Source organism: Protopterus annectens, chromosome 3.part0, assembly GCF_019279795.1.
Source record: "Protopterus annectens isolate FY-2018-M chromosome 3.part0, PAN1.0, whole genome shotgun sequence".
Taxonomy (NCBI): Eukaryota; Metazoa; Chordata; order Ceratodontiformes; family Protopteridae; genus Protopterus; species Protopterus annectens.
In genome coordinates, this window is record NC_056731.1 from 102,444,812 (window position 1) to 102,458,644 (window position 13,833).

The following is a 13,833-nucleotide window of genomic DNA, read 5'->3' on the forward strand; positions in this document are numbered from 1 at the left end:
GCAGAGTCCTCTCTGCTTCATCAGACAAATTATAGCAGTTAAAACATTTAAATAGTGATGCATCATGGTGTCAACCAATCAATTCCATGTTAAAATCAATATATCAAATAATAATACTTAAGGTATAAAAAAAAAATATATATATATATATATATATATATATATATATATATATATATATATATATATAAAAACATATAAAAAACACATAGAAGCTGTATAGAATGTGGGGTACATTTCTAAAATTTTCTAGTGTTACAATATTAAAAGCTATATAAAAAAGCATAAAAAATACTAAATAACTGGAGCATCAGTGCTTCAAGGCTATGTTTCTAAGAAATGGTTTTAAAGAAACCTTGGAGTTTAGGCCAGGTGCTTGGTCTAAACTCCAAGGTTTCTTTAAAACCATTTCTTAGAAATGAAGTTGGGTTTAGAGAAGTTTTTTTATGAAGGTTTCCTTACTGTGGGGTGGGGGTGGGATGTGGATGTTAAGGGTGATAAGCTTATGGCCTGACCTGACTAACGAGGGGGTGACCCATAGGTGTGGAGCATCGATTTCCCATGTTGGTAATGACCAGGTCTAGGATAATGGAGCCCATGGTGGGACTATGAATTAGTTGATCCAGGGCATTGGAATTTATGAATTCCAGGGCATTGGAATTTATGAATTCCAAGAACTGTGGGGCAAAGGTGTTGGTACACGAGTAGTTTCCCAGTTAATGGTAGGGTAGTTGAAATCACCCAGTATTAGGGTGTTTGGTTGTATATTAATATTTTCCAGTATGTTTAGAAAGGTGTAGTGAGAATTTTGGGGCATGGTGGGGGATCTGTAGCAAACTACAATTTGGATTGCAGTCTTACCTAGTGTTAAGTTGCACCTGGAGATATTCAGATGCATTGTGTTGGGCAACTAACCTGGTGGTGTGAATATCCTTGGTGAATATGGACACTCCTCCACCTTTAGTGTTTCGATCCTGGTTTGGTGGCCGAAAAGTGTGGTAAGAGTTGTAGCCTGGTATTGCAGGGGTGCTCTCTGGAGCCTTGAACCAGGTCTCAGTTACTGCACAGATATCGATGTTCTCCATTTTTAGGAGCGTCTCCAGAGTGCATTTTGAGGTTTAGACTTGTAGCACTGAGTAGCATTACGTTCAGATTTTGCATGCTTGTACCTGTTACGGTGGTGGTTTTGTCCTTTGAACTTTGCCTAAAAAAGGCACTATAGGGGTGGGCAAGAGCCTTAGCCAGTAACTTGAATCCCAGGTGCAACAGGTGCAGATCATCTCTGGCAAAGCATCATGGTCTGTCGTTCATGTCGTCCCAGGCAGACAGATACTGGATCCCCTTTGAATGACACCAGAAGTTTAGCCAATTGTTGAAGTCAATCATTTTGTCCTTATATTGTGGTATCATTCTGGGTGAGGGCAGGATGCTACTCAGGGCTAGGGTTATACCTGCCTGGGCCACATGATCCGATAGCTCTTCCATATCTCTTTTCATGTAGTCCAGGGAGGTACGTCTCAAGTCATTCACTCCAACATGGACAACGACAGAGTCATATTTGTACTTGTAAAACATTCTTTGTAAAACTGCAAAATCTCACCAAATTCTACTTCACGCCTAATTATACTTGCAAATAAATTTGGTAAAGGTACTGAGACACCAAGTTTGCAAAGCAGCCCAATTAATTTTGCAAGACTTACTTTGTCCAATGCTAGGGGAAAGTCAATAAAAAAAAGAAGTTATGTACTCACCATAATGTTCCATCCGTGTAGTTATACTTCATTTTTCTGCAACCTGTGGGTATACGGATCCGTATCGGATCCGAGACGGCAACTTTTTTTCTGGCATCTGCTCCAAGATCAGAGCTCCTCTCCTTACCCATAATGCCCTACCATCTCCTATCTTTCCTCAGATCGTGTTTGCTGTAACTAAAAACATAATCATCTCAGCCCAATGAACCAAACCTGAAAAGACAGGACAAGGTCCGGGGAACAGTGGGAGGGAATGTTGCAGAAAAATAAAGTACAACTACTCAGATGGAACTTTATGTTGAGTACATAACTTCTTTATCTGAAGTAGTTAACTTTATTTTATCTGCAACCTGTGGGACAGAATCCCCAGCTACTGCAATCCTGGGAGGTCCTTATGGAAGGATATTCCTGAGCACCGCAGAGACAAAGGATGCTCTACCCCTAGAAATCAGATCTAATTTGTAATGGGAAATGAAGGTATGTGAACTGGCACAGGTTGCTGCTGCACAAATGTCGTCCAACGGCACCCTAGATCAAAAGGCAGCAGAAGTCGCCATGGACCTGGTAGAGTGAGCCTTAACAATACCAGGAGGAGATAAACCTTTTGCTTTGTAGGTATGTGAAATACAAAGAGTGATCCATCTGGCCAAAAAAAACTTTAGAAATAGCTTTCCCCATAAATGCTTTGTAAAAAGAAACAAACAATTGGTCAGTCTTGTGGAAAGACTTCGTTCTATGAAGATAAAAATGAAGCCGTCTATGAACATCTAACAAATGAAGTTTGTATTCACCTTTATTTTGGAAGTTAAGGGAAGAAAACAGGCAGATTAATGGACTGGTTTATGTTTTCTTCAGATGCCACTTTGGGTAAGAAGGAAGGATTAGTACAGAGAAAGAGCCTATCCTTGTGGAAGACCAAATACGGAGGCATGGCAGACAGAGTTTGAAGCTCAGAAACCCTCCTAGCAGATGTAATGGCGACTAGGAAAGCAGTTTTCCAGGACAAAAATTTCAAATCCACTGAAGCTGCAGGTTCAAAAGGAGTCACCAATGCCTGTAAAACAAAGGTAAGGTCCCAAGGAGGCATTGAATCCTTGACAGGTGGACGTAACAGAAAAGTACCTTTAAGAAAGGCCTTACACAGCCTAGAGGAGGCTAAGGCAATGTTGCCTTCACCAACGTGAAAATTGGAAATGGCTGCCAATTGTACTTTCACTGTAGAAGAACTAGCTACTTGCTGAAAAATGCCAGACAGGAAATCCAACACCGCTGGAACAGGGGCTGTAAAGGGATCTAGTTTTCTCTGAGGCCCAAATGGAAACGTGCTTCCATTTACTGCAATAAAGTTTCCTAGTGGAGTCTTTAAGAGAAGCCACCAAAATGGATTTCACCTGGGATGAAAGACAGGGAGTCCTGGCAATCAACGAAACTGGAGCAACCAGGCTGTCAGCTTGAGGCTGCCCAGATCGGGTGGAAGGGCCCCCGACAGATGGGAGATTTGACCCAGGCAGGGATCCAGAACCCACAGGGGAGCTAAGAGATGAGACCAAAGGAATGGGAACCAAACCTGATGAGGCCAGAATGGGACAATGAGGATCACTTTGCACCACAGACGGCAAGCTTTCTGAAGAAACTTCGGAATGAGTGGCAATGGTGGATAAGCATACAGAAGCCCAGGGGGCCAAGCATGGACTACAGCGTCTCTGGGGACTTCCCCTGGTGAGGGAATCAGAGCGAAGTATTCGCTGCACTTCATGTTGGAAGGAGATGAGAAGAGATTGCAGCAATTCTGACCCCATGCAAGGAAGCTCTCCTCTGCTACTGACTGTTTCAGAGACCACTCGTACGGCATCAGAATAGCCCAACTCAATCTATCCTCTAAAATGTTGGAGCACCCCAGGATGTGCATTGCTATCAGAAACCGACCAGTGGAGATTGCTCATTCCCACATGGCCTCGCAACATAGGGGTTAGGATTTGGTTCCCCCCTGCTTGTTGATATACCAGACAACAGACATGTCTGACTGAATCATAATCACTCCGAGAGGAAGGACAGTGTGAAAGGCTTCCAATGCTAAAAGCACTGCCCTCCATCTCAATAACATTTATGTGCAACTTGGTCTCTGACTGGGATCACGTGCCTTGGACTGTCCTTCCCAAACAGTGTCCCCCCCACCCGAGTTGGGAGGTGTCCGTGGTCACTGTGGCTTGGACTGGAGATGACACGAAGGGGCGTCCTTCTGGTATCTCCGATGAACTTAACCACCAAAGAAGAGACGTCCTGCAGACATGACTGATCTTGATCGGAAATTCCATGGGCAGGTATAGCCAAGACCATTGAACTGCCAGAGTCCATTGAAGAACCCGCATGTGAAGGCGTGCACAAGGGAGAATCGATATGGCGGAAGCCATGGAGCAGAGAGCGCAGAGAACCTCTCTCACTTTTGGAGACTTGGAGTTCGCTATCTGAGCTATGTGGCACCCGAGGTGTAAGATCCTGTCTGGAGTTAAGAATACCTTCATCGACAAAGTGTCTAGCCATGTCCCAATGAAGTCTAGAACTTGTACTGGTTGCAAATAGGATTTCTGAACATTGACTGTAATTCCCAGTAGATCTACCAGCCAAATGAAGTAATCTCGAGCCAGACACAGATGATGCTTGTTGGGCGCAGCAAAGAGCCAGTCATCCAGGTATGGAAACACCTGAATACCCTGAAGCCTCAGGTGAGCTGCTACAACTGCCATTACCTTGGTGAACACCCTGGGGGCTGTGGTGAGACCAAAGGGTAGGGCTCTGAACTGAAAATGACTGGCTCCCAACCAGAAGCACAGAAACCTCTTGGAGCTTCTGTGTATTTTGATGTGGTAGTAAGCATCCTGGAGGTCTAAAGAGCACATCCAGTCACACTCTCGGAGATCAGGTAGAATGGACTGTAGGGTGACCATCCAGAATTTCTGTTTGGCTACAGAGAGGTTTAATGTTGACAGGTCTAGAATGGGCCTGAGGTCCCCTGTCTTTTTTGGCATCAAAAAGAACCTTGAGTAGACGCCTGATCCGGACTGATCGGGGGGGGGACCTGTTCGATGGCTCGTTTGAGGAAGCAGCTTTGAAACCTCTAGAGCTGCGGCCTCCCTGTGAGTGGGTGGAACATCCGAGAGGTGTTTTGGAATATTTGGAGGGGCAACAAATGGGATAGTGCAACCTCTGGATATTATCTGTAACACCCAGCGATCTGTCGTAATGGACTCCCATGCTGCTGGGTGTGAGGACAATCTTCCCCCAACTGCCTCCAGGGTAGTACAGTTGGGAAACCCCTCAGGCCTGCTGACCGGGTCTATAAGAAAAGGGTTCCCTAGACCCAAAATTCCTGGGAACCCCCTCTACCTCTAGGTCGGCGTCGATCTTGTCCCCCTCTGCCTCTGGGTGAATAGTTTTCCTGAGAATCCCGTGAAAACTGAGATTTTCTGAACCACATCTTCTTCTGCCTTCTGATTCCAAGAGAAGCTGATGCTGACGGCAGACAAAGCCTTCCCATCCTTTTCATTCTGGACAAGTGTGTCACGTAGTGTTTTCCCAAAAAAGGAAGAACTGTCTCATAGGGAGCATTGATAAACAACGCCTTGAAAGGGTCCGCACACTGACACAACCTGAGCCAGGCATGATGCCTCATGGCTATGCCTGTCCCAGCCACCCTAGCTGCTCCTTCTGTGGCATGGGAAAAGAGTCGCATTGACATGTTTGAGACTGACTTCAGAGTAGACATTTTCACAGAGAACAACTGTCTGTCCTGCGGCGATAAAGACTCTGGGGGCGACTCAGCAAATTCCGAAGCAAGGTCTCGCTGAAGCCAGATCACGCGTGCCAAATAATTCAGCGCACAGATTGAAAAGGTCGCTGAGGAATAGACGTGCTTCTCAAACGTATCCACCGACCTGGACTCCTTGTCTGGTGGGTGGACTGAGGAACTCTCCCTGTGCTAGTTCCTTCTTTGTGGTCACTGCAACCAACATAGCGTCAACTGGGGCTCCTTTTGACCAAGGCTGTCTTTTGGAAGGGGGAGATAACATTTTGTCAGGGTGTTTGGGGGTGGGGTCTACGGTGTCAGACTCCTTCCATGCCCACGTGGTGATAAGGTCCACCAAGGGGTCCACTGGCGGGGACACCCAGGGAGTAGATGGGCTCATACCAAAGGCCTCCAGGAACACTGGCTCATCCCCAGAAGGTTTTGGGGCTGACCAACCTCCCCTCTGGTGGAGGATCTCCAGGATTTCTCTGAAGGAGACGTCTTCAGGAGGTGACCTGGGGAAACCGTCTCCTTCATCTAAATCCATGTCTGTAGTGCATTAGACCCATCACCAGAAGAAGAAGAGGGAGGTTGAGTCCCTATCTGGGTGGGAGGTTGAACACTAGAAACCGAGGCCATGGCAGATTCCAGCATGGCAGCGGGGAGAAGGCCTTTGGCTACTAACTTGGCCTTCCAATCTCTAAGGGCCCTCGGATTGAACCCGGTGCAGATAGCACATTGAGTGGACCAATGTGCCACTCCCAAGCAAATCACATGTGACCATCAGCCGGGGAAAGCTTATGGCCACACTGTACATTTCTTGAAAACAGATTTTGGCTGTGCTTATGGTGACCTTCTTCACTGGGACTCTCAGAAAGGGATTCAAGAGCCACAGGGGTTTCCTCATGGAAATTAACCTGGGGATCCTCTGGCATGGGCTGTCCCTGAGACAGGATGAAGGGAGTTGTCACCAAATCCAGGGGGGCCTGGGTGGTATCTGAGAGGATGGGCTGGGGTCTCAATCCCTGGGAGAGAACCCTCTCCACCACTTCGAAGGCCGAGGGAGAGTGGACCTCCTTAGCACCAACTAAGGAAGACACCCTCCCTGGATCCAAAGCGGGGACCGAAGCCGAAGCCAGGGTAGCCTGATGTCTGAGGGAACAGGTCGGATATGAAAAGGTTGGAGCCGAAAATTCCATTCCCTCGGGTCTGACTCCCTGTCCGTGGCTCCAAGAGTCACTCGGATCCGAATAAGTCAGATCCAAGATACTCAAGGTAACAGCCGGAGTAGAGGTTGGAGGAACCGTCGGTGCCGAGCTACCAGCTCCGAAAATCCTCGGATCCAAGAGCCCCAAAGCCAAAGCACTGATCGAGGAAGGAGAGATGGGACGAAAAAAAGGCATGGAGGTCCCCGCTCCAGAGGGGAGAGGGGCCTGGCAAGACTTCCATCTGTATTTGGGTCTGAATGAATGTCCGCATCATCCTGTCCATATCCATGTCCGATAAACTCAGAGTCAACCTTGAAGAGACCACCGACTCAGATCTGGCTGGTCTGCGCAATGGGGAGGAAGGCCTCGGGTCTGAATGTTCCAACGGCTCTGGTGAGAAACTAGGAGACTGGAGCCGTGGAGAAACAGGCCTCATGGCCTTAGAAGGGGGACTAAGAAAGAGTTCCCTCTCCGGGGATCTCTTGCGATGTCTGTCCTTTCTCTTATCCCTATCCTCTCTGCGCCTTTCTTTGTCTCTTTCTTTTTCCTTGTCAGCCACGCTGACTGTAGATTTGTCTTTATTAGACCCATCACCAGAAGAAGAAGAGGGAGGTTGAGTCCCTATCTGGGTGGGAGGTTGAACACTAGAAACCGAGGCCATGGCAGATTCCAGCATGGCAGCGGGGAGAAGGCCTTTGGTTACTAACTTGGCCTTCCAATCTCTAAGGGCCCTCAGATTGAACCCGGTGCAGATAGCACATTGAGTGGACCAATGTGCCACTCCCAAGCAAATCACATGTGACCATCAGCCGGGGAAAGCTTATGGCCACACTGTACATTTCTTGAAAACAGATTTTGGCTGATCAGCCATGGTCCTGCACCCAAAAAGAAAAATGCTACCTACCAGAAAAAAGCACACACAAACAGGTAGGGGAAGGGCAGGCCTTACAACTGCTCTACCAAGCTAGCAAAAACTTTTTTTTTTTTTTTTTTAAACCGACGAACAAGCGATACACTAAACAAGGGGAGGAAGGGAAAAAAAATCACTCAGACACACACTAGATTTAAGTAATAATACCACTTACTATCCCTGAGCTCAGAGCAAAGGAGACCACGATGCACACTATTGGCGCAGCAAATGAGATCTGAGGGAAGATAGGAGATGGTAGGGCATTATGGGTAAGGGAAGGAGCTCGGAGCTTGGTACAGATGCTAGAAAGAAAGTTGCCAGCTCAGATCCGATATGGATCCGTATACCCACAGGTTGCAGGTAAAATGAAGTTAACTCCTTCAGATTTACACGTTTGTATATTTTCATCAAATGCTCTAATCGTATTGTAGTGTATGAAGCACAGTGACTACACTCAGATATTCTGAAAAAGACAAATCAGTTAAGTGCTATAATGGTGCGAGACCAAACCTTAACCAATGTTAAGCAAACCTTGCTCAAGTTGCTAAGGTTGGGTCTTACCACTAGGCAGTAAAATCTGCCAGTACTGACCAGTAAAAAACAGCAACAAAATGAAAGATTTGGTTCTGCCTTCTGTTTGTACTGACACGGTGTCCCTTACAAACTTAGAAAGTAGCTATTATAACAGGATGTGTGTTCACCTGCATTTTCACTGAAGGATACAAGCTCAAACTCATATGTATGCCACTATTCAGTGACATCAATCCTCCATGAACCCTGGACTTTATGAGAAACAGAACAAACAAATGAGGCAAAAATCTGGACATTTTGCAAAAATCTAGACAGTTTACAGTTTTTTTTTTTTTTAAACTGTAACTAGTAGTACATGGAACAGATATAGCTCCATGCATTACATAGAATTATGATTGGGTTTCAGATTAGAACCTTCAATTATTTGTTCTCGACATGTTAACACTGATGCCAAGAGTCACCTCTCAAGCATAGCTCTCGAGGTTCGAGGTAAATTTCTTGGTATCCATTGTCTCAACAGGTTACGATCAGCTACCAGATCATAATCTATTGGTTGCAAGTTGTTTTAAACTTCTGTTTTGTATATGCAGGTCAATAAGTTCACCATCTAACTTTACTTCTCATAAATATTTCTCTATTACCAATCTCTCCATGATGTTTTGACAGGTTGTATTTTTTTTTTAATGTCTTTAGCACCCTTGCCTTTGCAGACAGGCTTACTAACCAAAACCTTCCAATTATCAGAAATGCTTGTTTTATACCTAGCTGTGTAGATGAATGTTTAAGGTTTTATGAAAGCCTCTAAGTGCCTTCAAATCCCTCAGTTTAGCTCAGTTAATAATTGTCTTTGTAGACTTGTAGAAGATGTGGACAGGATAAAGTTTGTTGGCAACTGTTCAGCTAACAGAAGTATTACATTAATAAAATGTGATTCAGCCAGTCAGCACAAACAATTAGCTTTTCTAAAGCATGTCACACATGTGCAAAATCTCTTTCATACTGAATATCAGTGTAACTGATCACCAATAATCGTCTTCAAGACTGACACCAGGGGAAGGCAATGACAACATGGCTGCCACATTTTTAAAGCACAACAGACTTTGTTAGGTTTTGCATTTCTATCGATCCAAAGAAATGATGTAGTTGGTCATTTTGCAGCACAATGATGAAAACCATGATTTTAACCTCTGCAATTACTTCTCAGATATATTGCTACTACAGTAAGGTGTTTAATATTAAATTAAAAAAACAAAAAACACTCATTCAACAAAGTGTAAAACATACCAGACTAATAAAGCGACTGCAGTATGTTTCCAACCAAATAAACACTCAAAGTTAAAAGGCATGTGCTTAATATAATCATCTTCAGGCAAAAGCACTTAACTACTATATTTGATTAAACTCCTATCTTTTGACTTTGAGTGTCTGTTGTTTGGTTGGAATCATACTGCATTTGGTTTGTTACTAAACTATCCAATGTCAACTAAAAACAAAAACATATATCCATCTATACTATATTAACTGGATAGTTATAAATACTCCAAGCTAGAAAAGACATTACTTTAAGTAAATCCAGAGAAAGAGAGAACTGGCCTCCGACACAATGAACAACACAGAGTTAGAGGACAATCAGAGTTAAAATTACATAATAGATGTGCAACAAAAAGGCTGCAATGCAGTGTACCAGAATCAAACTACAAATACCAGTAAAAGGGTGTGTGCCACTTCATACAAATGCTTACCTGCAGGTAGCTGAGCTTCTGAGTTCTTTTATCAGATGTGATGCCTGACTCAAAAAAGTATCTCGGAGAACCTTTCCAGCACAAAAAATGTTCTCTGAATAAGCCTAAGCAAGTATATAAAAAGAAGACATGTTAATATCTTAGAAAGAAAAATCAAACAACTGACTGGTCATTATTCAGACAGTGTGGTGTCTGAAACATGGTTGCCATATTTACAAACAGAATTACTTAGAAAAAAATGGAAATATTGCACGCCAATTTAATACATAAATATACACATCTTGTCTGCAATATTGCTTCGAGTCCAGTGAAAGGCACAGCAAAAATATGCAATGCAACAAAAAAACATTGCTAAATAAAGCATATATATTATGCACTCAGGATATGAAGAAAAAATAAAGGGTAGCGTGCATTAAGAAGATTTTGCACTACATCACTATGGAAATTATTACTTCAGTACAACTGGCCATGCCTTGGGAGAAGAAGCTAGAAAATGCATTTCCCCTCCCCAGACTACCTGGGAAATGCATTTTCATATAAATCCTCATTATAGCTACAGCACCTGACAGTATCCACAGTCATGCAGGATTTATTCCCAAATGGCCAAGTTTACCTTTAGATCAAATGCATGGTAAGGAAAGAGTGAAACCCTGTACAGCTCCCAGCCATGGCAAATATTACAGGTATTGTTTGCTATGTCAAAACTTAAATCTTACATTTTGAAATTGTTTTCTTCTTGCAGTGTTTCAGCACTGAGCTTGCATAACAGCACCTATTTCAGTATTGAAATGTCATAAAAGTGAAGAGGAAAGTAGACTGCTAAGATACATCTGTATTTGGACATATGAAGATGTACAATAAAATGTACTCAGCTGAAATGATGTGACATGAATATGTACTTTGGAATAAATTCAAGGATGATGAATGAAATAGATATACAAGGTCTAAAATACTGGTTGAGGGATTTCAAATAGGCTATGCCATGGATCAATGAATAAAAATCTTATATCGGGAATATACTAGAAAATGTGAGTATATCTAATATGTCTGAACCACATAATTATTGCATACATTATCACCCTTGTGCACTGGTAGAGACTGACTGGGTTTGTTACAAGTGTTCTTCCCTGAATTCAAGTGGAACACAACTTTCATAACTGGATTACTATCAAGACAGGTTCGCAATGTTATGTTCAACTTTTCCATGCACAGCACTAAAGTGAGAGTTTTACAAGGAATCTAAAGTCCAACACAATTTCCTCACATCAGTCACTTGTACTTGCACAGCATTTTTCTTTACTGGCCCAAGAATATGAAGATCACCTCCATATAAATACAATATTGTAACAGAATCTCTGACCGTAATTGTATATATTTGAGACAGAGGTTAAGAATTCCCCTAAAGAGAGAAGCAAAGTTTCTTGTCATCCACATCTTGACTGGATTCAGACCTGATCAAGTTTTCTTTGTAATACATGGAGGTTTAGCTGCCCTAATACTACTCACAGATAAAGTAGAATAGGAACATGGAATATTTTAGAATGTTACAAGCTTTAACAACACTTCAACAGATAGAACACAAGTGCTGATGAGCTTTAAAAGTTGTTAGACACTCCATTATGCCTGGTGTGTGTGTGTGTGTGTGTGTGTGTGTGTGTGTGTGTGCGTGAGAGAGTGAGAGAGAGAGAGAGAGAGAGAGAGAGATGGGTACACACTTACCATCAATTAAAGAGACTCTAACCCCAAATAAAGTTCAGCTGTCCTAGTAGGATTTTCCTGACATTTACTCAGTTGCCTGCTACAGCAAAAGCCATGGTTCACAGACAGCTTACAAAGCATCACACGGATCTCATTGTTGAAAGGTATCAGTCAGGAGAAGGGAACAAAAAAATTTCTACAGCATTGGACATACCATGGAACACAGTGAAGACGGTCATTAAAAAGTGGAGAAAATATCAGACAACAGTGACGTTGAAAAAAACTGGACATCCCTCCAAAATTGATGAAAAGACAAGATGAAAATTGGTCAGGAAGTCTGCCAAGAGACCTACAGCAACACTGAAGGAGCTGCAGGAATTTCTAGCAAGTACTGGTTGTGTACTACGTGTGACAATGTGTACTACATGTAACAACAATTTCCCGTATTCTCCATATGTCTGTGCTATGGGGTAGGGTTGCAAGACGGAAGCCTTTTCTTACACAGAAAAACATCCAGGCCTGGCTAAAATTTGCAAAACAATACATTAAGTCTCCCAAAAGCATGTGGAAAATGTGTTATGGTCTGATGAGACCAAGGTTGAACTTTATAGCCACAATTTCAAAAGGTACGTTTGGCGCAAAAACAACACATCGCATCAACAAAAGAACACCATCCCCACGGTAAAGCATGGTGGTGGTGGCAATATCATGCTTTGGGGTTGCTTTTCTTCAGCTGGAACTGGGCTTTAGTCAAGATGGAGGGAATTAAGAACAGTTCCAAATACCAGTCACTTCTAGCCCAAAACCTTCAGGCATCTGCTAGAAAGCTGAAGATGAAGAGGAATTTCACCTTTCAATATGACAATGACCCCAAGCATACATCCAAATCAACAAAAAAATGGCTTCACCAGAAGAAAATTAAAGTTTTGGAATGGCCCAGCCAGAGTCCAGAGCTAAAACAGAAAATCTGTGGGGTGGCCTGAAGAGGGCAATGCATAACAGATGCCCTTGTAATCTGACAGATTTGGAGCTCTTTTGCAAGTAAGAGTGGACAAATATTGCCAAGTTAAGATGTGCCATGCTGACAGACTCCTACCCAAGAAGCACTTGTATGCTATAAAAACAAAAAATAGCAACAATGCCCTTTTTAAGCATTCTTGACATGTTCTATCTAGAAGAAATTCACTTTTTCTATAGTGGAAGTTTGTTAAATGTAACCTTAGGGGAGGGGACTTTAGAAATTATGTTGAACAAAGAGAGGCAGAATAGCAGATTAAACCTGCTTCTTATTTACCCCCTGGTCTGAATGATATGATGAACACAAAATGTTTCTTAAAAAAATAGGAAAATTACTAAAGTGAATATACAGGGGTGAATGCCCTTGTGTTTTAAACTGTGTTAACTGTGTGGACACTTTGAGAAGCATATTTTTTGTAGTATGTCTTTAATTGTTTTTATGTATTTAATTAACTTATTAATGAGATGATCTGATTGGTCAAATGATTTTTTAACAGTTTAAAAGTGATTTGGAAGTGTATTTTATTATTTCTGATGAAGTCTTTGGGACGAATAGCAAACATTAAATTTTAACTACTCTAAAAAGAACTTTCTTAGCTTCCCCAGTGCTTTTCTTGGTGGATTGTGTTTTTTTTTTTTGTACTGTGGACACCTGGGCCTGTTTGTGTGCTGCTTGCCTCCTTCCTACTCAAGAAGACTGAATGTTGTAATTAAATCAAAAAGTGCTTTAACAAGTATTAGTTTAAGGGTGCGCACACTTATGCAACCAGCTTATTGTACGTTTTTTATTTTTTATATTTTTCCCCCTAACAGATTTGTTTGTTTTTCAATTGAATTGTACAGGTTATAGGTCACATTAAAGGTGGGAAAAGTTTTGAAATGATTTATTGTGGTCTAATTTTTTTATATCACAAAAACTTGGCATTTTAACAGGGGTGTGTAAACTTTTTATATCCACTGTACATAGACGCATTCCTATTTTTTCAGCATATGCTGTATTTGCATTGATTTTCAAGATGAAAGAATGCAGCTGCAGTAAGCAATTTGCTTTGCATCCTTCTGCCTATTAATAACTGTGAGCTGGTGAGGGATTGTGTCCCTGCAATGAATTATTTAGGCCTTCCTCATGGGACTTTTCATTGTCTGGATAGTTTTCTTAACTTTCCATCATCATCATAGTCAAACAGACTTG

At 42.5% G+C, this 13,833-nt stretch overlaps 1 protein-coding gene across 3 annotated transcripts in view; it reads right to left on the reverse strand.

Annotated features, from left to right (window-relative positions):
• The window catches only part of RAPGEF5 (Rap guanine nucleotide exchange factor 5), a 1,983,710-nt gene that overhangs the window by 1,694,031 nt on the left and 275,846 nt on the right, over window positions 1-13,833 (reverse strand). For all 3 annotated transcript variants that reach the window (XM_044064607.1, XM_044064608.1, XM_044064609.1), the window contains exon 3: window positions 9,927-10,030. In XM_044064607.1, the coding sequence (XP_043920542.1) occupies window positions 9,927-10,030 (104 nt within the window). The remainder of the gene's footprint in view (window positions 1-9,926; window positions 10,031-13,833) is intronic.